Source organism: Typopeltis vanoorti, chromosome 14 (assembly GCF_054136105.1).
Source record: "Typopeltis vanoorti isolate ZY-2024b chromosome 14, IOZ_Tvanoo_1.0, whole genome shotgun sequence".
In the NCBI taxonomy this organism is placed as follows: Eukaryota; Metazoa; Arthropoda; class Arachnida; order Uropygi; family Thelyphonidae; genus Typopeltis; species Typopeltis vanoorti.
This window is the reverse complement of record NC_143562.1, coordinates 117,316,807-117,344,379: the sequence shown is the minus strand read 5'-3', so window position 1 is coordinate 117,344,379 and position 27,573 is coordinate 117,316,807. Positions and strand designations below refer to the sequence as shown.

Below are 27,573 nucleotides of genomic sequence, written 5' to 3'. Positions count from 1 at the left end.
ATTTGTACCTTAAAAAAGTATTCTTATATCTAAAATTGAAATAAAAGTGCAAGATACATGAAATATTCAAAAACTTTTAGAACAAATAGCCTAGGAATCTATAAATCAGAGGTATATCTCATAAAGAGTCTTTAGCAGTTAATGGATCAGAAACATGAAAGATAAAAATATTTATTCAATTATTAACTGACTTGTGTTCTACAGTATTTCAATATGCAGTTCTCCTCTTTCGGCTTCTCCTGTTTTTTCCGAAGCTTTAAAATAATATTGGATTTTGATTCTTTTTCTCCTTGTCCTGAGGCTTCAATGTCATGAGCAAGATATGTAGTGCTGCTATGTAACGATCGTAAAGCTCCCAAATGTGGAGCATCAGCTGCACGTTCTAGTTTATCAAGATTATGGGGAATACTAACTTTTCTTCTCAGTGGTGAGCTAGGAGCAGTGATTATCTATTAAAAAAAAGGAAATATGTTTATATAATTCATATATGTATAGGCACATATTATTATTATCATTATTATAATCAAACAAGCATCTGCATGGAGTCTGCAGTCTCCTCACAGGAGGCCATTATACATTTCATCAAAGGAGCTAACCATCATATTTTGATTTGAACTGATTCATGGACAAAGCATTAACCCTTAATTTTTGCAATTCTATTCCATTCATTCACTACTCTGCAAGAAAAAAAACGTGTCTTCAAACCCTTCCTAATCATGTTCTTACAAATTTACATGAATTCTCAACTACGTGTATAAACATGTTTTGAAAATCTTCTGAATCAATCCTACAAAACTCCTTTTAAATAACTCATATGTTTCTATCACATGCCTGTCAAAACATGATAATGCATATCCCTTCAATCTCTTCTCATAAGGAGCATTCCACAGACACCCACCACCATCTTTGTCACTTGCCCCTGAATTCTCTATACCTATTCATCATATCCATGAAACATACATGACTACACAGTAGTCCAGGTGGAGCTGTATCAAAGCTTTACAAAGGCTTTGATATGGTCATATAATAACCATTCTTATCTCTGCTTGACAGTGTGTGTTCTCCAATAATGAAGTGTTAATATATGCCATTTTAGTCATTTTTGTAACCTCCTGAACATGGCAGCTGCAAAAGATAGTCTACTCACAGTCTACCAGTACTTCAAAATCTCTAACCTAATCAATTTCTTGTGGCCCAGTTTCATCAATGTAACACAGCTGGTAATCTTTTCATGCTAAAATGTATAAACTTAAGCATTTCTGCATTAAATGCCCATATCGTTATGACTCTTTATGACTGACTGTGGGCAAAAAAAAAAAAAAAAAAAGAAGAAGCTTACATATACTGTCAGCTATGTCTCCACATATTTGTCCCTACACTGAGACATTTCTCATATTAGGATTCAAGATTGTGTTGTAACTTAGAATTCAATAAATGTTTCAATGATATCACAAATGTTGAGCTGCAAAAAAACTCTTTAAAATAAGTATAGAAAAAGATGCAAGTCACTGGGCACAAGATTGGGAACACACGGATACTGGGACTACAGGGTGGGTGTTGGAAGATCTCAGCTGAACTGTTTGAGCAATATCATGTTAAAGCAAGCGCCCTTTCCAGTCATGTTCTTTTCTCCGCCAACTCTAACCTCGTCAACACCAAGTTGATTGGGACTGCACAACCAATTTATATATATGCAAAGATGAATTTGAAAGATGAATTATAGAATCCAAAGATAGTTCTGGACCCATCACACATGAACAACAATCTGAGCTACAATTTGCCTGATTCCCATAGCACAGTGATCCAGTACTAGCACTCTAAAATTAGCTGTCACACACATTCAACTCATGCTAACAATAGCACGTGGTCACCTATTCAAATATGACTGTTACTATTCTTCTTCTCTTTATTAAGCTGGAATGTCCATGTTTTTTACCTTGTTAGTTTTATAAGTTTTGTGTTATTTCTTACTCACCTGAAGAAGTCGGGACACCGATGAAACTAGTCATGATTTATTCAAGTTTTTTGTGTTATACTTTCTCGGGTTCTAGTCAGTTAAATATTAATTTTATAAATATATATATATATATATATATATATATTCAAGATACCAAGTAATTTTATACAAACTTGGTTTTTAATCCTATTTCCCAAGTAAGCAAACAGACAAGTATGTCAAGTTTGCTCCTGCATGTAGTGCAAGTCTAGGCAACTCGTGGTAAAGGTGGATTAAGATCTGATCACTTTCCTTAGTATTTTTCCATTAATGTAAAGCACATCCCCTTGCAGAGATGTGGGATGCTATGTATTAAAGGCAATGGTCACTAGCCAGGCTGGTTTCGACCACCTTTACTCGTGGTAAAGGTGGATTAAGGTCTGATCACTTTCCTTAGTATTTTTCCCTTAATGTAAAGCACATCCCCTTGTGGAGATGTGGGATGCTATGTATTAAAGGCAATGGTCACTAGCCAGGCTGGTTTCGACCACCTTTACTCGTGGTAAAGGTGGATTAAGGTCTGATCACTTTCCTTAGTATTTTTCCCTTAATGTAAAGCACATCCCCTTGTGGAGATGTATGATGCTATGCATTAATCCACCTTTACCACAAGTTGCACTACCATGAGATGCCTAGACTTGCACTACATGCAGGTGCAAACTTGACATACTTGTCTTTTTGCTTACTTGGGAAATAGGATTAAAAACCAAGTTTATATAAAATTACTTGGTATCTTGAATACATAATATACCCAAGTTAAAAACTTTCCACATCTATCTCTCATCCTGAGATTTTACTTAATAAGGTCAAAGCACCATGTGGCAACTTGTTTAGGTAAAATTTATATAAGCTCTACATCACTTCAATCTTCGTATTTCAGGTCTGGCTCCCACTGATGAGACCTCAATAAAGGTCGAAACCGATCTGGGTAGTGACCATTGCCTTTAATACATAGCATCATGCATCTCCGCAAGGGGATGTGCTTTACATTAAGGGAAAAATACTAAGGAAAGTGATCAGAGCTTAATCCACCTTTACCACGAGTTACCTAGAGTGGCACCACCATGAGTTGCCTAGACTTGCACTACATGCAGGCACAAACTTGACCTACCTGTCTGTTTGCTTACTTGGGAAATAGGATTAAAAACCAAGTTTATATAAAATTACTTGAATACATAATATACCCAAGTTAAAAACTTTCCATATATATATATAGATATATATATATATTAAAGATACCAAGCTATTTTAAACCTGGTTTTTACTCTTTCTACACACACATATATATATATCATCTTGCAATTGACCAACATTACCTTGATTAACTATGATTCTACCTAATTTTGCATCATCAGCAAAGAAGTGAATGTTTCCTTTCAGCTTATTTCCTATATGACTTATGCAAAAATTACACAGTAATGGCAATGAACTTTATACCACACCACTAGCTTTCACCTGGATTCTGCTCCTCAGTATACGACTTCCAATATCTGTCCACAGCCACTATCTTATTCACATAACCAGTGTCATATTTATCCCAATTTTTATTCTGATTTGCTTAACAGTGTTCAAGTTGTATTTGCTCAAATGCCTTTACAAAATACAGCACAGTCATTTCCACTGTCCATCTCACATGTCACTGAATTATAAAAAGTAAATTACCAAGGCATGATCAACCCTTCACAAAGCCATGTTGCCCCTCTTAGAGTATAATATTCTTATCCACCTATTCTCAAATTATCTTTTTGGCCAATTTTTCCAGTACTTTTACACTCAGTATCACCATGCCCGAGATACTGATTGTCTATAATTGGCCACTGCAGTCTTAGAACCTCCCTTATGCAAGAGAATTATTTTACCCTCTTTACTCGCTTGGAACTCTACCAGAGCTGAGACTTAAATTAAAGAGCCATTTCTGAGGATTACCAGTTTCCTTGCATATTCCTGCAAAACTCTAACTGATATCCCATCTAATCCCACAGCTGTTATTCACATTAAGATCCTCTGTTCCCACATAAGTCTCTGTCACATACGTCACAGCATTAATCTCTTGTTTGATATTTTGGGGATTTCCTCTGGTCTGCTCAGCTGGTTTCTTTTAATAATTTGACTTTGCTCTCTTACCATACTCGTCAACTTATTTGATTGACCCTTTTACTGTTTATGAGTTTGTTGGTCATGTTTCTTCTTATATACCTCCAGAGCAGTTTCTTCTTCTGTAGCTCGTGATTAATGATATTTCTCTTCCATCCCATAGTTACCTTATTAACCCTCCCCTTTACCTTAATTATTCCATTTAATACTGCTTCTTGCTACACAGAGCCTTAGAATCTCTGTCAGTATAGCAGTCCTTTGGTCAGAAGGACCTGGGTTTGATTCCAGTGAGTGACATGAGGAACCTTTATCTGTTCTCCTTCTATTAAAGGTTAGTAAGCCAATCTTATATGGAGGTGGGGGTTTTTTCACTTGGAAACTTGGGTTTTTCATCTCCCCGAACAGGCAAACTGGCCCTGTGAACATACATGGATTACAGTCGAAAATATGTCCCAGCCATATGCCAGTCACGAGCCTGGATAAAATTGGGGGTTTGGGGAAAGCAATGGTGAACTACACTGTAAAAATATCACCAAGAATACTTTGTGGGAAAAGCCTACAAAGTCACCTACATTCGGAAACGACTAAAAGGGAAAATCAATCAGTTTTGCTACACAATTTATTATTCTCATTATTACTTTATGGCATCTAAATGAGTACAGAGACACACTGAAGGAGACATTAAATCAACCATCATACACACAAATCCTATCATACCTCTCCTTGAATCCATTCACTGTCACAGAACTCGCAACCAATTCTGGCAATCCATTTCCACTCACTCACAACTCTACATACAAAAAATTTGGTCCACCATATATTGAAAATTTTCACTTCCATCAATTTTATAAAACTCTTTTAATACCTTAAAAGTTTCTAGCTTTAATACCTTAAAAGCTGTATAATCTTTTCTGCCTATCAACTAAACTTTTTAATCCACAAACCTTCAACTTAACCTCGTAGGGAGTATTCCACAAACCTGTCACCATGTAGTAGTCAAGATGTGGCTGAATCATACCAAATAAATTCCTTGTTTTTAATTGGTAGCATGTATTTCAACATCCAAGTAATTTCTTCAGCTATTTTACCAACTTTTTGCAATATGCCGTCTGAACTTCAACTCTCTGTCCACAATTATCCCAGTCCCTAGCCTCATTGATTCCTGCAATCCAATACCATCAATCATTTTAAAAAAATTTTATGGAATTTACAACTGTGTTAAAAAAACTTTTTTTATTATCCCGACGTCTTGATCTTCATATCAAGATCATCATTTGGAGCATACATAAATATACAGAACAAGCTGAGTTACATCATTAACTGTAAGCTAGAGAAACAATGATCTGATCACATGTTATTCTACTGGCATGACCTCTGGTGAAAACAAAACAAAAAAAAAATTATAATAATACACACATACATCTTCAAGGCCCACTCTTCCTAATTGGGTTGTGGGGGCAAAAGCTGCAAGAGGAACTTCCAATGGTCACGATCCTCTGCCACCAAGCTCAGGTGTTCTGGTGGGATTCCCAAACGTGTCCACCCAAGGTTTTGGATATAGTCTATCCAGTGAGTCCTTGGCCTTCCATGTGGCCTGCCACCCTCTGGCTTGGCAAAGAGGGCCTGCTGAGGGAGCCTCTCTTGTGGCATTCTGACCAGGTGCCCGTACCAGCGTAACCGTGATCTCTCAACACGGAGAAGCAGCAGTTGAGTATTGAGGGTTTTCTGAATTGCAGAGCTTCTGACTCTGTTGAGTTTTGTCAGCCCCGCAATCCCTCGAAGGAACCTCATTTCAGCCGCTTGGATTCATGTCCGCATTCTTTCGGTCATTACCCAACTCTCATGACCATAGGTGAGGATGGGGACATAGACTGTATTGAAGACAGCCAGCTCTGCCTTCTGGCTTAACTCCCGCTTCAATACTACCGAATGGCCAAGCTCCCGCAATATTGAGCTTGCTAAGCCAATTCGAGTATCTAGCTCTACGTCCCATTTTCCATCATTCGTGAATACGGACCCAAGGTATTTAAACTTCTCCACCTGTCTCATTGGGACTCCACTTACATTTAGAGTGAACTGGGATGGTTGTCTTGAGACCACAAACGCTTCAGTTTTGGCCACACTGATCTTCATTCCGGTGTCTGCACAAACAGCTACAAACCTATCCAGGGTCCACTGGAGGTCATCTGTGGAAGAGATAAGCAGAACTAGGTCATCTGCAAAAAGTAGACGTCCAATGCTACATTTTCCAATTCTGACACACTCACTGCCTTGGCTGTGCCTATCAATCCAGTCGATAAATATTATGAAAAGGAGGGGTGACAGAACACACCCTTGGCGGAGGCCAACGGAGACTGTGAAAGGTTCAGACTTTGTGCTGTTTACCCTGACACAAAACTCTGGGCATTCATACAGGGACTTGATGGCAGCTGATAGTTGGCCATCCACTCCATACTCCTGTACTACTTGCCAAAGCTTATCGCGAGGAACCCGGTCATATGCCTTCTCCAAGTCCACAAAACATGTGTAGACATTCTTGGCATATTCCCAAGATTTCTCAAAGACTTGCCTAAAAGTGAAGATTTGGTCAGTTGTGCTTCTACCAGGACGAAAACCACACTGTTCTTCCTGGAACTTTGACTCAACTATGCTCCTCACCATATTTCCAAGCACTTAGCATACACTTTCCCAGGCAGGCTGAGCAGAGAGATGCCACGATAGTTACTGCAATCCTTCTGGTCTCCCTTCTTAAAGACTGGTATTATTATGCCTGTCTGCCATTGCTTTGGTGCTCGCCCAGATATCCAAGCAGCCTGACACACTCGAGTCAGCCATAGAACACCGTCTCGATTTAAGGCTTTTAGCATTTCGGGCCAAATTTCATCATCGCCAGCAGCCTTGCCCGATTTTAGCGATTTTATTGCTAAATGGACCTTTTCTGCTGTGAGACTAGTCATTGCCCTGATCTGCACCTCTTGGATGTCCACAACTGCTGGGCCACCCGGGTCAAGAAGGCTCTCAAAGTATTCCCTCCATCTGTGAAGGATATCCTTCTCGGTTGTTAAAAGTGCACCATCAGAGGCCTTAATTGCCCTTGCTGTGCACGATTTCCTCCCTCGAAGGCGGCAGATGGTCTGCCAGAATACTTTGTTCGCATTTGCATAGGATGAATCTAATCTTTCTCCAAAGGATTCCCAAGCCTTCTGCTTTGTTGTCTTTACTGCAGCTTTTCGTGCCTCAGCATACCGCAAACGCATCTCAGGTGACCTGACTCTAAGCTGTGTCAGGTAGGACTCCTTTTTTGCCCGGACAGTTTTTTGGACTTCTTGGTTCCACCAAGGTGTCCTTTTCTCACTGCCTGTTGCCATGCTGAGCCGCTTTCTGCCACACCATGAGAGTGCAGAGGCAGTGACAGCTGTTCTGAACAGCTTCCATTCCTCCTCAACATCTGCAGTATGCTTGGGAATCTCTTTGAACCTGGAGGAAATGTCATCTGCAAAATTCTTCCTCACAGCCTCATTTTCCAATGTCTCCCATTTCATGCGGTATAGCTGCTTAGGCCTACCAGCATTGATGGTAGCATCTGGTTTCTGAAGCCATAGAGTGCACACAACAAGGTGGTGGTCAGTTGACAATTCTGCCCCTCTTCTCACATGAACGTCCAACACTGAGGAAAATAGGTCTACTGAGACTATAAAAAAGTCAATCAGAGACCTTTGTTCTAGTGTATCCCTGTACCAGGTATACTTATGGACTTCTTGGTGCTGGAAGAAGGTATTCATTATGGACAAGCTGTTAGCACAACAGAAGTCCAATAATTTCAACCCATTCGCGTTAAGGTCAGGGGCACCGTTACTCCCAACCACACCCCTCCATGTCTGGTCATCTGTTCCAACATGTGCATTGAAGTCACCCATTAGCAGGACTGATTCCATGTCTGCCACCCTGTCAAAAGCAGCATCCACTTCCTCTAGGAAGGCAGAGTATTCTGACTCCAGATTAGGTGCATAGACTTGCACCACAGCCAAATCATGGTTTTTCATCTGAAGCCTTAACACACATACCCGTTCCCCCAATGGGATCCACTCAGCAACACAGTCTGACAGCTGGGGCTTGTGAGTATCCCCACACCCGCCTGAGCAGACATTGTCGGGCTCACACCAGAGTAGTAGAGCTTCCACCCCTTATCCAGGTCGACAGTTCCAGAGCCTCTCCTCTTGGTTGAAGAAAGCCCGACTAAGTCTAGCCAGTAGCACTTGGCTTCCTTGACTAGTTCCAACACCTTCCCTGTCAGAGAGAAGATGTTCCAGTTGCCTAAAGCCATAGTCTGGTGCCGTTGTCGTTGCCATTTCAGTCCTTTTGCAGAACCATTTTGCGCTGCCCCTACACCTCCCCAAACAGGTAGCGGGCCCATTGATGAACTTTCCTTTAGCAGAGTGCTGAGGAGTGGTGTCTAAGGGAGACTGTAACATATTTTTCGAACGGGTCCCTCTGCCTAAAACCCAAACGCGTCCCTTGGTAACCCGCGCGATGGACGCGGGTTACCAGGCCATCAAAAAATGTATGAACATTTTTTGATGGCCTGATCATGTTACAGTGTTTGATAATGTCCTGTTAGCAAAGACAAAACGACATAGAAAAATAGGACAGATTCCCCTTGAATACTCTAATAGCATTCGGGGGAAGGACCAAGAAGAGAAGAAAGAAAGAAACAAGGGAGGAAGAGGAGGGACCAGTCTACAGATAATATAACAGATGTATATTACATGAAGTAAGGCATGGTCCAGCATCAGGTACCTCGGGTTTGCCACACCCGTACTCACTAAAGTGAGTCCCTGAGGATACTGCACCTATAGAAAACTTTAGACATAGTTATAAAATTAGGCCATGAAATTGACATCCCCATACAACATAACGATATTCAGAACATAATCGGATTCCCATGAAGAACAAAGTTTGCAATGAACCGCAGCATCAGCCATAGTTCCTCTTACAAGCGTTTACATCAAGCTAAATTCTGTTTTTACAATGACAGGAATAAACATTCTTTTAGATGGTTTTCTTTCAGAAACAATTGGTATCCTATTTTTAGTATTACAATTCTTATTTTTGATTTACAATACTGGATTTTCTACGGTCCTGTTTATAGTTGTTCTTGGTGAGGAAGGTCAAATATACACATTCCTTAGCCACCTAAACAAACAACACAAACGCATACAGTTCACAATTGAAATTGAAAAACACAACACACTTCCGTTTCTAGATACACCTGTCACAAGTCTTCCCTCGGGCAATCTTTCCTTCACTGTTTACCGAAAACCGACACATACAGGACAATATATATACATAAACTCCTACCACCACCCAACACAAAAACTAGGTGTCATCAACACGCTAAAAAACAGAGCTCAGACGATTTGTTTCAGTGAACAGGCACTGAAAGACGAATTTAAAATTATCAGTAATAACTTACAAAAAAACGGATACAGCCAAAACACTATAAACAAAATTCTCTACAAAACCACAATAAAAAACAAAGACAAACCAGACTACAGTAAAACTATAACCATTCCCTACATTAAAGGAATATCAGACAAAATAAACAGAGTACTACAAAAGTACAACCTCAAAGAAGCCACCTTTAAACCTCCTGCAAAATTAAAAAGCTTACTCAACTCATTCAAAGACCCACTCCCTCCACTAGCTCACCCTGGAGTATACCGGATTTATTGTATTTGCAACATACTATATACAGGAGAAACAGGACGCACTATTCCTATTAGACAAAAAGAACATAAACGACACATTAAATATAATAATTATGGTGAAGCTGGCCTTTCTGATCATGCCCTGAATACCTTACACAGAATTAACTGGAAAACCACCAGCTGTCTACATCACACTAGAACATGGTATGAATGGAAATTCAAGGAAGCCTGTGAGATTATCAGCAACCACCCCAATCTGAACAACAATGATGGTTTAAAAATCCCAAACATATGGAAGGTATATATTTGACCTTCCTCACCAAGAACAACTATAAACAGGACCGTAGAAAATCCAGTATTGTAAATCAAAAATAAGAATTGTAATACTAAAAATAGGACACCAATTGTTTCTGAAAGAAAACCATCTAAAATAATGTTTATTCCTGTCATTGTAAAAACAGAATTTAGCTTGATGGAAACATTTATTTTTTATTTTATTTTATTATTATTATTATTTTTTTTTTTTGTTTTGTTTTCACCAGAGGTCATTATTATTATTATTATTATTATTAAAACAAGACCTCATGGAGTCAAAGACTCATCTAGGAGGTCCTTTTATCTCACACACATCTCATCATACCGGGTCTTAAACACATTCAAACTCCTTGCAGACACCACACTCTCAGGCAAGGCATTCCAATCATTCACAACTCTGCACGAAAAAAACCTGCCTCTCACTCCCCTACTCACACCCTCTTTATACAGTTTCCAGGTATGACCTCTGGTTCTCCCCTGATCTCCCACTATTCTATGTAGAACTTCTCCACCATTGATCCTATAACAACCCCTCACCAACTTGTAGGTCTCTATCATATCTCCCCTCTTCCTTCTCTCCACTAGACTCTGCAAATTACATCTTTTCAATCTTTCCTCATACTCGACATTCCAGAGGTCAGAAACTACCTTAGTCAGTCGCCTTTGCACCCTTTCCAACATCTCTTCATCCTTCTGAAAACCAGGTGACCAAATCTGGGCACAATAGTCCATGTGTGGCCTAATCAAAGCCTTATACAATGGAACAAGAATCTCCCTACTTCTACACGTCAGTGTCTTCCTCATCATTCCCAGAAGTCTTTGTGTTGTCTTCACAATTTTGGCGATGTGTCCCCTAAATTTTAGATCCTTATCCACTATCACTCCCAGATCTCTTATTTCCTCTACTTCCAACAATAAATTCTCACCAAGCATAAATTCTGCATCCCATCTTTGTTTTCCAAATTTTAAAACCTTACATTTTGCAACATTGAACTCGCATCCCCATTTGCTTGCCCAATCACTCAATTTATTAAAGTGTTCTTGCAAGGCCACAACATCTTCACTACTCTTTATGGTTCGTCCCAACTTTGCATAATCTGCAAACAACTGAATATCTCCATCCAAATCTTCACCAATATCATTAATATACAAGTTAAATAGTAATGGCCCTAAAACAGATCCCTGAGGCACTCCACTAGTGACTTTCCTTTTCCTGGATATTGCACCCCCATACACAACTTGTTGATACCTATCAGATAGCCAGTCTCCAATCCAATGCACTAATCTAATATCCAACCCCATCTGCTCTAGTTTGACTGTCAACTTATCATGAGGTACTCTATCAAAAGCTTTTGCAAAATCCAAGTATATTACTGTGTATCCTTCTCCTCTGTCCAAGGAAGCAGTCACTTTATTGTAATAAGTAAGTAGATTACTAAAACACGAACTCCCTTTAGCAAATCCATGCTGTCCATCAAAGATTATACCATTGTTGTCAACCCAACTCTGGATCCTAGTTCTCACAAGCTTCTCCAACAAGGTCATGCCAGTAGAATAACATGTGATCAAATCATTGTTTCTCTAGCTTACAGTTAATGATGTAACTCAGCTTGTTCTGTATATTTATGCATGCTCCAGATGGTGATCTTGATGTAAAGATCGAAACGTCAGGACAATAAAAAAAGTTTTTTTTTAACACTGTTGTAAATTCCATAAAAATTTTTAAAATGAATGCTGATCACCGTGTATCCCCAAAAGAAAGCAATATCATCAATATGATACACTATATTCAATCTTTTCAACCCAAAGTACATAACCTTACATTTTGTAACATTAAATTGATAATCATTTATCCTTTGCCCACAATCCTAATTTATTTAAATCATCACTGAGGGATATCTACATCACTTTTATAAACTATTGCTATCCCCATCATCAGCAAACAATTCAATATCCCCTCATAAATCTTTCCCTATGTCATTGATATACAAATTAAAGAGTGCTGAAACTTGGGGTACTGCATGAGTCACAATAATTCTCCTAGATTCTGCTCTACCATATACTACTGTCTGGTGTCTATCTGACAGCTATCCCCCATCCATGCTACTAGCATCATATCCGTTCCCATTTGCTAAAGTTTTTTAATAGTTTTCCATGTGGAATTCTGTTGAATGCCTTGGCAAAGTTGAGTAGTATCATGGTGTAGCCATTATCTTTATCAAATTGTGCTGTCACTTTATTATAAAATATGAATAAGTTACTATGACAGGACCTATGCTTTCAAAAGCCATGCTGCCCATATAGAGTGCCTCCTTATCCACCCACTGTTATAATTTACATTTCACCAACTTTTCCAAATTTTAACAACCACTCTCTATATAATAATTAGTCTCTGTAGTATTCTACCTCTGTCTGAGCCACCTTTATGCAATGGAACTATTTTACCCTCTTTCCACTCCCAGAACCCTGCCAAGGCTGAAACTTAGATAGAATAATTTCATCAGGAGCAATGCCAGTTCTCTTGCACATTCATGCATTACACAGGCTGATATTTCATCCAGTCCTACTGCTGTGTTCACATTCATATTTTTTAATGTGCTAGACACACCACGTTCATCTACCTCAATGTTATGCATCTCTGTAACATCAAAAATTGTAAAATCACCACCTGGATGATACAACAAAATGATCACTCAGCAACTCAACTATTTATTTTGGTTGAGTCACATTCCTACTATGAGCATTGTTTAAAGTCGTTATACCATATTCATTTTTTGTCTTGCTTGCTACATAATGAAAAAATTGTTCTGGGTTTAATTTGGCCTGTTTGGTTAATTCTCTCTTATAATCTGATTGGCCTTAATTCAATTACTAGTCACCCTTCTTGCTTGCATTTTGCATTGCTCATGAGTATGCTGATCACTTTTTTCTTTCTATTTTCTCCACAATGTTTTCTTTTTTTGAAGCTCTTGCTTTATATCAATATTCATCCACTTAATTCCAACTTGGTTTATCCTCCTGATTTGGGTATCCAGTCTGATACTGCTACTCTCAAACAATCTCTGACCACTTACAATGCACTACTCACATTCTTTCTTTGTACCTTCTCAAGCCATGGCACTGTTCCAAGATGACTCTTGATTCTCTCAGAATCACCAGTAGTATAGTTGAACATAAACTGCTTCTTCACAGAGAACTCCACATGTTCGACAACTATGTTATTATTATTATTATTACCCCAAAAGATCATCGAGTCAAAGACTCATCTGGGAGGTCCTTTTATCACACACACAGCTCATCATACCATGTCTTAAACACACTCAAACTCCTTGCAGACACCACACTCTGAGGCAAGGCATTCCAATCATTCACAACTCTGTACAAAAAACACCTGCCTCTCACTCCCTTACTCACACACTCTTTATAAAGTTTCCATGGATGACCTCTGGTTCTCCCCCGATCTCTCACTATTTTCTGTAGAACTTCTCCAGCATCGATCCTATAACAACCCCTTACCAACTTGTAGCTTTATCATATCTTCCCCTCTTCTTCCTGTCCACTAGACTCTGCAAATTACATCTTCTCAATCTTTACTCATACTCGACATTCCAGAGTTCAGAAACAACCTTAGTCAGTCGCCTTTGGACCCATTCCAACATCTCTTCATCCTTCTGAAAACCAGGTGACCAAATCTGGGCACAATAGTCCATGTGTCGCCTAATCAAAGCCTTATACAACGGAACAAGAATCTCCCTATTTCTACATGTCAGTGACCTCTGCATCATTCCCAGAAGCCTTTGTGTTGTCTTCACAATTTTGGTGAAATTTCAGATCCTTATCCACTATCACCCCCAGATCTCTTATTTCCTCTGCCTCCTACAATATATCCTCACCAAGCATAAATTCTGCATCCCATCCCAAATCTTCAGCAATATCATTAATATACAAGTTAAACAGTAACGGCCCTAAAACAGACCCCTGAGGCACACCACTAGTAACTTTCCTGGATATTGCATCCCATACACAACTTGTTCATACCTATCAGATAGCCAGTCTCCAATCCAATGCACTAATCTAATATTCAACCCCATCTGCTCTAGTTTGACTGTCAACTTATCATGAGGTACTCAATCAGCCTTTGTGAAATCCAAGTATATTACTGTGTATCCTTCTCCTCTGTCCAAGGAAGCAGTCACTTTATTGTAATAAGCAATTAGATTACTAAAACATGACCTCCCTTTAGCAAATACAGTCATACCCAGACTTATGCTATCCCGACTTACGCGAATCCAGAGATACGCGGTTTCATATATGTACATATTACCATCCCGCTTCACGCCTCACCACTAGTCGTATCTTTCCGCGCTGGCAGCATTCGCCAGTGTCGCACATGCTGCGAACAAGCACTGACGTGTTTCGCGTGGTCTCCATTCATACACAATTTTTATAGTTTACAAAGCTTGCAATTTTTAATGTTATGTTCTTGATAAAAATTTTATCACATAAAAAATAATAATGTCGTCTGAAGGAAGCAAGTCCAATTCTTCTACAGCTAGCAAGAAAAGAAAAACATTGACTTTGGAAACAAAACTCAACATTATTAAGGATTTTGAAGGTGGAATGAAAATTTGTGAGCTAGCAAAGAAGTTTGATCTGCAGGAATCCACATTAAGAACCGCGTAATTTTGGGGTATGACTGTACATGCTGTCCATCAAAGATAATACCATTGTTGTCAACCCAACTCTGAATCCTAGTTCTCACCAGCTTCACCAATTTGGAGGACATAGATTCTAATGAGGAACGAATTATAGCCACAAGGTAAGGAATAAAAAAATCATTAGCTTGCAATGAAGAAATTTTGCGTGACAAAAAAACAGACATTATGCCATCAGACGAATCTATTAGATTTTATGAAACCATCGACATTGAAATAACTTTCTTTTTTTTTTATGTACGAAAAACTACAATTATGATAATATTTCTTAAAAAGTAAAGGTGTTTTTGTAAACCTTTGGTCCCAATTAACTAATATTTTGTATTTTTGTATGCAAAATTATACCCGAGTTACGCGAATTCGTCTTACAAGCTTTTTGTTGGTTCCACCTACCGCGTAATTTCGGGGTATGACTGTACATGCTGTCCATCAAAGATAATACCATTGTTGTCAACCCAACTCTGGATCCTAGTTCTCACCAGCTTCACCAATAACTTAACCACAACACCTGACACACAGATAGGCCAATAGTTTGATGCTTTAGTTCGATCACCTCCTTTATGAAGTGGCACAATCTTGCCAACCTTCAACTCCTTAGGAACTTGACCAAATGCAAGACTCGTATTAAAAAAATATGTCAAGGCAGGTGTCAACTCCCTGGCACATTCCTTAAGAATACGCAGTGATATATTATCAAGTCCCACAGCGCCTTATTGACAGCTAGTTTACTCAACTCCTGATACACCTCTTGCTCACTTACAGTCAGTCACTCCTCCCCTATCATCAACTGCTCTCAGTCTCTCCATGAATTCACATTATTCATAAGATTGAAAGACCTTTATGAACGGCTCATTAAGTATCTCCAACACACATTCCGCAGCAGCTGTCATTATACCATTTTCTCCAATCAATATCATCCTTCGCTAATCATTCTTTCTTTTGCTGGCTACATATCGAAAGAACTCCTTAGGATTCTTTTTGGCTTCATTAGCTAATTGCTGTTCATAATTCTCTTTAGCTACTCTCACAAACCAAGTCACCCTCCTTGCCTGGTCTTTGTAGACCTCATGGAATTGGTTATTTCCACTTCTCCTATGCTGCCTTCACAATACCCCCTTTTCTCTGCATCACATGCTTAATCTCTTTATTCATCCATCTCACACCTACCTTATTTAACCTTCGAATACTGCATGGTCACTCTTCCCAACTGGAGGCAGAATGTCTACCTTGGTTATTATTATTATTATTATTCAGGCCTCCATGGAGTCAAAAGACTCATCGAAGGGAGGTGCACCACACTCGATGAGTGAAGATTTTTAAAGAAACACGAAGTCAATCATACCACTCCTTGAACTCATTGACCATTCTCGCTCTCACCACTCCATCATGCAACGCAATGCATTCCGTGGTTCAAACACCCTCCATGCAAAGAAACCACTCCTCCCACTCTTGCTCACAGTTTCCTTTCGTAACTTCCAGGGATGGCCTCTTGTCATCACTCCTTCCCGCTGTTCAACCAAGCGAAAGAACTCCCCAGTGTCAATCCTGTAACCACCTCTCAACGGTTTAAAAGTCACAATCATATCACCTCTCCTTCTTCTATCCACCAAACTCTGCTGTCCACATTCCCTCAGCTGATGCTCATAACATTTATTGTACAGTTCTGAAACCATCTTTGTTATCTGCCTTTGTACCCTTTCCACAGTTAATTTCTCCCCTTCAAATTCTGGGGACCAAATCTGAGAACAATAGCCCAAGCGTGGCCTTATCAGGGTCTTATACAATGGAATGATAACTGTTTTATCTCTACAAGCCAGTGTCTTTCTCATTATTGCAGCATTCCTCTGTGTTACCTTCACCACTTTTGCAATATGTCCCTTGAATTTCAGGTTTCTATCAATCATCAACCCCAGATTTGTTGTCTCTCTTACTTCCTCCAGTATAACTCCTCCCATAGAGTATGCAGCATCCCATTGATGTTTCCCAAACCCCAAGACCTTACATTTTGCTGCATTACACTGACCCCCATTCTATCTAGCTTATTCAAATCCTCTTGCAGGGCTGCCGCATTTGCACTATTACTAATAAACCTTCCCAGTTTCGCATCGACTGCAAACAACTGAATATCCCCTTGTAATCCACTGACATTGATATAAAGGTTAAACAATATAGATCCCAGTACTGAGCCCTGTGGGACCACACTTGTAACCTTCTGCTTCCTTGAAACTGCCCCACCATACACAACTATCTGATACCTATCGGACAGCCAATCCTGAATCCAGTTGACCAATCTGACACCCAGACCCATGTGCCGCAACTTGAATATCAGCTTATCATGTGGCACCCTGTCAAATGCCTTTGCTGTGTAAGAAAATGGCAGTATATGCCTTTCCCTCATCTACTGCTCTTGTAACTTTATTATAAATGGCTAGCATGTTACTAAAACAAGAGCGCCCTTCACACATCCATGTTGATTCTCACATCTGCACAATGCTGTATACGATCCTTCACTACTTTCTCCAAGATCTTACTAACTACAGATGACACACAAATTCGCCTATAATTAGACACTTTCAGTCTGCTACCGCCCTTATGCAATGGCAATATCTTACCATCCATCCATTCCATGGGCACCTGTCCCGCAGCCAGACTTTCATTGAAAAGCCAGGTCAAAGGCACTGTCAGTTCCCTAGCACATTCTCTCAAAATTTGTGGTGAAATACCATCCAGTCCCACAACTTTACTGACATCCAGAGTACTCAGTATTTGAAACACACTCTCCTCCTGTACCTCTAAACCTCGAACCTGCCCTATTCCTCTAGTATTAAAACTGATTCCTCCAGAATTAATAATCCAATAAAGTGTTCATTGAACAATTCTACTATGTCCGCTGCATCAGTCACTCCAGTCCCATTTTTATCCCACAATATCATTCTTCCATAGTCGTTTCTCCTCCTACTGGCCACATATCTAAAAATTCTCTAGGATTTTCTTTGGATCTTAGGGCTAATCTCCTCTCATATTCCAGTTTCGTCTTCCTTACCATACTAGTCACTCTTCGGACCTGTGTCTTATACTCTTCATGCATCTTCTCTTCTCCTGTCTCCTTATATCTCTTCCACAGCCTCTTTTTTGCATACAATTCCTGTTTAATATTGTTTGTCATCCACTTTACTACAAATTGTGTCCTCTGCTTCACTCGTGGTATACAACTTACCATTACTGCTAACAAATATTCTTTCATAATTTCCTACACACTAAAGATATCCCGGCCTTCCAATTCCTTCCTCAATGAAACTTCCCCAAGTTGATGTCTTAGACTATTATAATCACCTGCCTTATAATTCCATATATGTTCCCGTCTGTTTGATATTCCTGCATGTCTATTCATTTTCCAAGTCAAAACCATATGGTCACTCTCTCCAGCTGGTGGGAGAGATGTCATCTCAGTTATTATCTACTCTTCTGATGGTATAACCGGATACATCTTCTGATGCTATTATCAGATCTAACACCCTCAAAACCCTAGTCTCTTCTGTAACATGTTGTTTCATGTAATTATCCTTCAGTAACTATATAAATCTCACTTTCATCTTGCCAGGTCCATTTTACTCCCTCCAACTGACTTCCCATAATAACTGCTTGGCCTGCACTTGTGCTTATCTACCAATAAATGGCATCTCCATCTTCCTGTGATCCCATGGCCTACAGCAGCATCACTATACAGCATGTTTTGTCCTATTTGCCTCTAGCTCACACCAGACAGCCTGAAATAGGACAACCTCCTGTACTATTCCTTATATCCTCCCTGAAAATACAACACCCTTTATATTCTATTCCTGTAACTGTATCATTTTCAGTCACCTAGATCTCACTGATGTCTCTAATTTTTGGCCCAGTCTAACTTACCAATGCCAAAACCACCGCATTCTTATTCCTGATATTTCTTGCATTCGTGTACAGGCATTTCAACATCCCTTTGTACCCAGGTCTCACAGTTCTTAACAGATATTACAGCTCTCATTGGACACCTGTGCAATCTCATTTGGCAATGCATAATCATTACTGAATGTCTGCTCATTTATTAGAGGGGTGGCCAGACATATGCTTGAATTCATCCTCCCTAATATCTCTAGTTTCCCTGGTTTTGCACTACCAAACTATCACTAAGCAACACTCTCTCTCCAAACATCTAACTCTAAAACCATTTAAATGTAATCCGTTGTGAATATATAAGTCCTTTCCTCCATCAAATTCACTCCATACATCAATAAACTGCACACCATTCCTCCTGTACAATACTCACATTGATTCAAAGGCAATCATGGCCCTTCTCAGTGCTCTCCTATCATACTGAAGAAGCAGACTCACAATCTTTATTTTCTTACTCTTCGTTCTTGCTTCAACTAACAACTCTTTCATATCTTCTCTCATTGCATATTTCGCACCTTTCAAATCATTTATGCCAACCCAAAAACTAACTTGGTCATTTCATTCTTCAGGATATTACAGTATCACTAACATCCTTTATCTTTGAGCCTGGAAAACATGCTTTTGTAACTTTCTGATAAAATATACCTCTTATCATCGAATCCCCATACAATACTATCTCTTTTCTCCAAGTTTCTTGCACTTTTATGCTTTTTCCATTCCTACTTACTTTCATCCTCCATCCTTCTGTACCACACACCAATCATTTCTCCAATTGCTCGAGCACACAAATTGTCTAGTGAAGGAGTCCGCGTAAGAATGAAATTTCTTTCTGCGCTTCCGACAAATATTTTCATCATTCTCACTCTTATACCACAAACCATTCACTATCAGCATTGAATACATTAAGCACATGTTACATTGAACATAGTCCAGAATGCTGATATATGTCAACAATGTCTTGGTTGCCACTTTTCTCGTAGATATCGGTGCATTATGAAAAAAAAATTCTAAAAAGTTTATCACGTAATTATTATTATTCAGGCTTCCATGGAGTCAAAAGACTCATCGTGGGAGGTTCTTCCCAGGAAACACAAATTTTATCACACCACTTCTTAAACACATTGACCATTCTTGCTCTCACCACTCTATCAGGCAATGCATTTCACTGTTCAACCACCCTCGATGCAAAGAAACCACTCCTCACCCTCTTGCAACTTCCAAGAATGGCCCCTTGTCATTGTTCCATCAAGCAAAAGCACTCCCTTGTGTCAACCCTGTAACTACCTCTCAACAGTTTAAAAGTCTCAATCATATCAGCTCACCTTCTTCTATCCACCAAACTCTGCTGTCCACATTACCTCAGTCAATCCTCATAACTAACATTGTACAATCCTGAAACCATCTTTGTTATCTGCCTTTGTACCCTTTCCACAGTTAATTTATCCCCTTCAAATCCTGGGGATCAAATTTGAGAACAACAGCCTAAGTGTGGTCTGATCAGAGTCTTATAGAATGGAATGATAATGCTTTTATCTCTGCAAGTCAGCTTCTTTCTCAGTATTGCAGCAATCCTCTGGGTTACTTTCACCACCTTTGCAATATGCTCCCTGAATTTCAGTTTTCCATCAATCATCACCCGAGATCTCGTCTCCCTATTTCCTCCAGTACAGCTCCTCCAATCGATGCATCCTAAATTTCAAGACTTTCCATTTTACTGCATTAAACTGACACTCCGATTCATTTCCCATCTGTCTAGTTTATTCAAATCCTCTTGCAGGGCCACCACATCTGCACTATTACTAATAACCCTTCCTAGCTTCGCATAATCTACAAACAACTGAATAACCCTGCAATCCATTGAGAATGTGAGTAATGTAAAGGATAAACAATACAGGTCCCAGTACTGAGCCCTGTGGACCCTCCTTGAGTGGAGGGGCCCTGTGGACCCCTCCTTGATACTGCCTAACCATACACAACGCTCTGGTACCTATCAGATAGTCAATCCTGAATAAGAAGTCTAACCTGACATCTAAACCCATGTGATGCAACTGAAATATCAGCTTATGATGTGGTACACTGTCAAATGGCTTTGCAAAATACAAAAAAAATGGCCGTACATGCCTTTCCCTCATTAACTGCTCTTGTCACTTTATTATAAAGGGCAACTGTATTACTAAAGAAGAGCACCCCTTAACAAATCCATGTTGAAGCTCACAGATAACATTACTCTCATCTGCCAAATGCTGTATGTATAGTCCCTCACTAATTTCTCCAAGATCTTTACAACTAATGAAACACAAACTGGCCTATAGTTAGACATATCCAGTCTGCTACCACCCATATTCAATTGCACTATCTTACTTTCATTCCATTTCTTGGATACCTTTCCCATAGCAGGACTTTCATTGAAAAGCCAGGTCAATGGAGCTCTCAGTTTGTTAGCACATTCTCTCAAAAACCCGTGGTGAAATACCATCCAGTCTGATAGCTTTACTGACATTCAGAGTACTCAGTATTTGGAACACACACTCTCCTCTTGTACCTCTAAACCTTGAACCTGCACTATCCATTTAGTATTAAAACTTACTTATTCAGGATTAAATATTCCAATAAAGTGTTTATTGAACAAGTCCACTATGTTCTCTGCATCAGTCACTCTATTCCTATTTTTATCCCATAATGTCATTCTTCAACAACTATTTCTCCTCCTACTGGCTACATAGCTAAAAATTCCCTAGAATTATCTTTGGATCTTAGTGCCAGTCTTTTCTCATATTCCAGTTTCACCTTCCTTAGCATATTAGTCGCTCTCCTGGCCTGAGTCTTATATTCTTCATGCATCTGCTCTCCACTCCCTCTCCTTATATGTCTTCCATAACCTCTTTTTCACCTGCAGTTCATGTTTGATATTGTTTGTCATCCACTTTACACCAAATTGTGTCTGCTTCTTCACTCGTGGAATACAGCTTACTATTGCTGCTGATAAACAATCCTTCACCATTTCCCACGTACTAATGATATCCTGGCCTTCCAATTCTGTCCTCCATGGAACTGCCCCAAGTTGATATCTAAGACTATTATAAGCACCCGCCTTATAATTCCACATACGTTCCCTTTTCTTTGATAACACACCTCTTACTAGGAATCCCTATGCAAATTCATCAATTTTTACTCAAAACATCACTTATCTGTTCAGGAGCTATCCACAAACACGACATACCATATAGCCCTCTAGTGGCAGTTTCGGTTACTGAGTAGATGTTGCCTTCTCAGTAACCGAAAAATAACACAATATAAATAACAACTAAACTCCAAAAGCTGCACCACTTGTATTACCGAAAAAAATGTAGCCCAATTCACAACACAAATCACACTATACACAGTTTAAAAAACACTTCTTTTTAGCACAGCTCAAATCCACCACCACATTCCATAATAGTTGACTAGACAACACAACTTACCTAGAAAGTCAAAAATAAAAAAACCCATGAAATATATATAACAATTTCACTAATATCTATTAAAAAATAATGTCTTAGCTGAGCAAAATGTGTACTGCATCCACTACTAAGGACAATGCTAGCACCTCCCGGCCCCAAATTTAATATTGATTCTTCTAGACGCTCCTGAACTTTCTTCCATGCACTACTAACAACCTTCCTTTGTAGGAGTTTATGCATTGCACAGCTTCCTCCTAAGCTTGTCATCATCGCCTCTCTTGTAGCTCCATATACCTAATGTTTTACAATTTCCCAGATCAAGACTGTATGGTCACTTTTGCCAATCGGAGGGGTAATCTGATCAGCTAGGTTATAGATGGCAAACTTATGGCATGCACGTCCGAGAATTTTCTGGCAGGTCAACGATTTACAGATGATTATCCTTTTATATGCTTATTAATTATTCAACTTTTTTTTTAAATTATTACAATTCGTACAAGTTAAATTTTATTTTACATGACCTAAAGACTTAGGCAACCGACAAGTGTTGAGTTGAAATGCTAATTCTCTTTAACCTAATTCCGTAACATCTGAAACTGTCGTAACAACATTCACTATGTATTTCCTAGTTTTAACATATTCACGACAGGGTGTTATTTATCGTTCCGCAGAACTTCTCATTACCAGCAGGCTCAACTCACACAAAGTTTCAACCCTTGGTTGAATTTTATTCCTACTTGTTTGAGTTGAGCTGGCAGGAACTCACGCACGCATTATATGTACAGTGACCAGTAGTGCACTCAGGATTTAATCTTGGAGGGAGCTGAGCACTGAAGATTTAATCGGGGGGGGGGGCCAAGTTGAGTAGACGATTTGAGAATGCACACTACATTGCATATGACCTATGACTGAGCATCTGCAGTGATTGCCAATACATGATACCTGTGATTTCCTCTGGCCCGGCTCGGACAAATGAAGTAGCGCTCCATCCGCCAGAGCACTACTTCGTTCACCTTGCATTCACAGCAGCCAAGATTCCCGAGAACTACAGGCTATTCCCACTTTATGTGACCACTAATTCATAAGTAGTATAGAAATATAAGACACAACATAAATAAAAAAAAATAATAATTTTAATTAGGAAAAGATTTTTGGAAAATTTTTTAGTGTTTTTTTTCCCTTTTTCTTTTGGGGTGCTCCACTGTCAGTGACCATATTTTTTTGGAGAAAATACAGGACAAATCAGAAATTATTTCATAATAAAAAAATAAAAAAAAACAGGTTGCATTTATTTGTTTCACTAAAACTAAAAAGCTTTATAATGTTTATTGTAAAATATAAGCATATACATAGCATTATAAACAATCATATTATTACTTAAAAAAATTTAATTTTGATACTTGACACAAGAATGAACTTTTTTTAATAAATCAGGTTTGTGTTTTAAAAATTCATAAAACTATATTCAATTCATGTCAAAGTTCCATTTGGTATAAATGCATGCTTCCAATGTTTCAATTTTTAATTGGAATTTTTTCACTGGTGCACATATTTTTCACTAATGAAAATACTTGTTCAGTGGGGACATTAGATCCAGGGAGGCAAAACCAAAATTCAACATTTTTTAAAATGTTTTTGAAAGATACATGTTTATCTGCGAAATATTTAAAATATTCAGCCCTACTATGTGATTTTGTTGCCATTCTTCAATCTTTTCACTTGTGACATAACTTTTAATACACAAAACTTCATCATATAGTTCGCTGTCATTTATATTTAAGTTCCAGTGACTGGAAATGAACAAAACACTTTCCTCGATCTTCGCCCGCAGAGGGATTTCTCGTAGCAGAACCCATTCAAATACTTCCATTTCCACGAAACAGCTGTCCCAGTTATTAAAATAATCAATGCAGGTTTGGTAAATTTATGAATTGCATCTTTAAATATGTTGGCATTAATATTCAATTTACTATTTCAATTCACAAAATAAAGAACAAAATGGCCATTTAAGAAAGAAAAAAAAATCTAACGGAGAGAGCACTGAAATAAGACTGTCCCCTTAAATAAAGGACATATTGGTCACCGAAATTATATGGCGTTTCAATTTGTGGTAGAATTTTATTTCAAGTTAGTCCTTGTAATCTGTCATAATGACTGAGAATTTCAAATGCAATAAAACTTATTTCATATAATTGAAAAATTGGACAACAGTTTTTAGTTCGATACTGTGTTTCAGTGCAATATATGGTTGCAGTGAAACACACTTGTTGACTTGAGTCTGTATAGCATAGTTTCTGTGTGGGAGGGGACAACAATAGTGCAGTTAGAGACAGCTGAAAAAAAATGGCACTAACTAATGAATCATATTTCTTCTCAACTATTTGTTGAGAAATATATTACACAGACTGCAAAAGCCTCTGTACCTTATTCAGGGATACAATAAAACTACACTTGTTTTTCTTGCATCTGCAGTATAATAGCTTTGGGGAGGGTGTGTTTTTAACCAATGGGGGAGCGAGTTACTATCGCCTCGATGTGAACATGTTTAACATTTTATGTGTGCGAGATAATATGCAAAACTTTTTGATGTCTTTTTTCGTAAAGTAAAATCAGGGGTGTGAGTTATTATTATTATTATTATTCAGGCCTCCGGGAAGTCAAAAGACTCATCGTAGGAGTTCCTTTCTAAGAACATAAAGTCTGTCAAGACTCATCGAGGGGAGGTCCCCCCTAAGAAACACAAAGTCTATCATACCAATCCTTAAACTCATTGACCGTTCTTGCTCTCACCACTCCATCAGGCAATGCATCCCATGGTTCAACCACCCTCCATGCAAAGAAACTACTCCTCACCCTCTTGCTCACAGTTTCCTTTCGTAACTTCCAGGGATGGCCTCTTGTCATCACTCCTTCCCGCTGTTCAACCAAGCAAAAGAACTCCCCGGTGTTAACCCTGTAAACCTCTCAACAGTTTAAAGGTCTCAATCATATCACCTCTCCTTCTATCAACCAAACTCTGCAGTCCACATTCCCTCAGCCGATCCTTATAAACAAAATTGTACAGTCCTGAAACCATCTTTGTCATCCGTCTTTGTATCCTTTCCACAGTTAATTTATCCCCTTCAAATCCTGGGGACCAAATCTGAGAAAAATAGTCTAAGTGTTGTCTGATCAGAGACATATACAACGGAAATAACCCTTTTATCTCTGCAGGTCAGTGTCATTCTCATAATTGTAGCAATCCTCTGTGTTACTTCCACCACCTTTGCAATTTGATAAACTAAATTTCAGGTTTTATCAATCATCAACCCCAGATCTCTTGTCTCCCCTACTTCCATCAGTTTAACTCCTCCCATAGAGTATGCAGCATCCCATCGATGTTTCCCAAACCTCAAGACCTTACATTTTGCTGCATTAAACTGAAACACCCCCACTCATTTGTCCATCAATCTAGCTTACTAAAATCCTCTTGCAGGGCTACCACATCTGCACTATTACTAATAATGCTTCCCAGCTTCACATCATCCACAAACAACAACTGAATATCCCCTTGCAATCCACTGGCAATGTCATTGATATAAAGGTTAAACAATATAGGTCCTAGTACTCAGCCTTGTGGGACCCCATTTGTAATCCTCCGCCTCCTTGAAACTGCTCCACCATACACAACTCTCTGGTACCTATCAGACAGCCAATCCTGAATCCAGTTGACCAATCTGACATCCAGACCCATGTGTTGCAACTCAAATATCATCTTATCATGTGGCACCCTGTCAAATGCCTTCGCTAAGTCTAAGAAAATTCAAGTATATGTCTTTCCCTCATCAAATGTTCTTGTAACTTTATTATAAAAGGCTAACTTTTTATAATAAAGTTGTTTTATTATAAAAAATTTTTATAATAAAACAAGAGCACCCTTTCACAAATCCATGTTCACTCTCACAGATAACATTACCCTCATCTGCCCAATGCCGTATACGGTTCCTTGCTACTTTCTCCAAGATCATAACAACTACAGATGACACACAGAATGGCCTATAATTAGACACTTCCAGTCTGTTACAACCCTTATGCAATGGCACTATCGTACCTTCCTTCCATTCCCTGGGAACCTTTTCCACAGCCAGACCTTCATTGAAAAGCCAGGTTAAAGGCTTTTCAATGAAAAGCCTTTAACAGTTCCCTAGCACATTCTCTCAAAACTCCTGGTGAAATACCATCCAGTCCCAAAGCTTTACTACATCCAGAGTACTCAGTATCTGAAACACACTCTCCTCCTGTACCTCTAAACCTCGAACCTGCCCTATTCCTCTAGCATTAAAACTGACTCCTCCAAGATGAAATACTCCGATAAAGTGTTCACTGAACAATTCTACTGTCCTCTGCATCAGTCACTCTATTCCCATTTTTATCCCACAATTTCTTCCATAGTCATTTAACCTCCTACTGGCCACATATCTAAAAAATTCTCTAGGATTTTTCTTTGGAACTTAGGGCCAATCTCATCTCATATTCTAGTTTCACTTTTCTTACCACAATAGTCACTCTTCTGGCCTGTGTCTTATATTCTTCATGCATCTTCTATTCACCTGTCTCCTTATATCGCTTTCATAGCCTCTTTTTCACATGCAATTCCTATTTAATGTTGTTTATCATCCACTTTACTACAAATTGTGTCCTCTGCTTCACTCGTGGTATACAACTTACCATTGCTGCTAACAAATATCCTTTCACAATTTCCCACGCACTAATGATATCCCGGCCTTCCATTTCCTCCCTCCACGAAACTTCCCGAAGTTGATGTCTAAGATTATTATAATCACCTGCATTATAATTCCACATAAGTTCCCATCTCTTTGATACTCCTGCATGTCTATTCATTTTCCAAGTCAAAACCATATGGTCACTCTCTCCAACTGGTGGGAGAGATGTCATCTCAGTTATTATCAACTCTTCTGATGCTATAACCAAATCTAAAACTCTTGAACCTATTGTTCCCTCTGTAACATGTTGACAAAAACATTTGTCCCTTAAGAATTCTAGAAATTCCATTCCACTATTGGTACATGCATCTTCCTCTCTCCAATTTATATTACTGTAGTTAAAATCTCCCATAACAATCATTCTTCTTGCACTTGCCAAACTTAACTGTCTAAACATCTCTTTATATGCGAGGGCAAGTTATATTCAAGTAAATAAGTAAGCATTTCAACAACAAGTTGAGCTTCCCCTGCTCAGCTGATTTCTTTGGTGAGATACAATGCATAAATATTTTTATCACTACCGTTTTTTTTTTGTTTTTTTTCAAGATTAAAATCAATTAAATAATACAATACTCAATTTTACACTGAATAATATTATAAATTTATATA

General features: G+C 38.8%; 1 protein-coding gene across 4 annotated transcripts in view; it reads right to left on the bottom strand.

Annotated features, from left to right (window-relative positions):
• The window catches only part of unc80 (unc80, NALCN channel complex subunit), a 1,852,146-nt gene that overhangs the window by 998,200 nt on the left and 826,373 nt on the right, over positions 1-27,573 (bottom strand). For all 4 annotated transcript variants that reach the window (XM_090404461.1, XM_090404464.1, XM_090404465.1 and 1 more), the window contains one exon: positions 192-449. In XM_090404461.1, the coding sequence (XP_090260587.1) occupies positions 192-449 (258 nt within the window). The remainder of the gene's footprint in view (positions 1-191; positions 450-27,573) is intronic.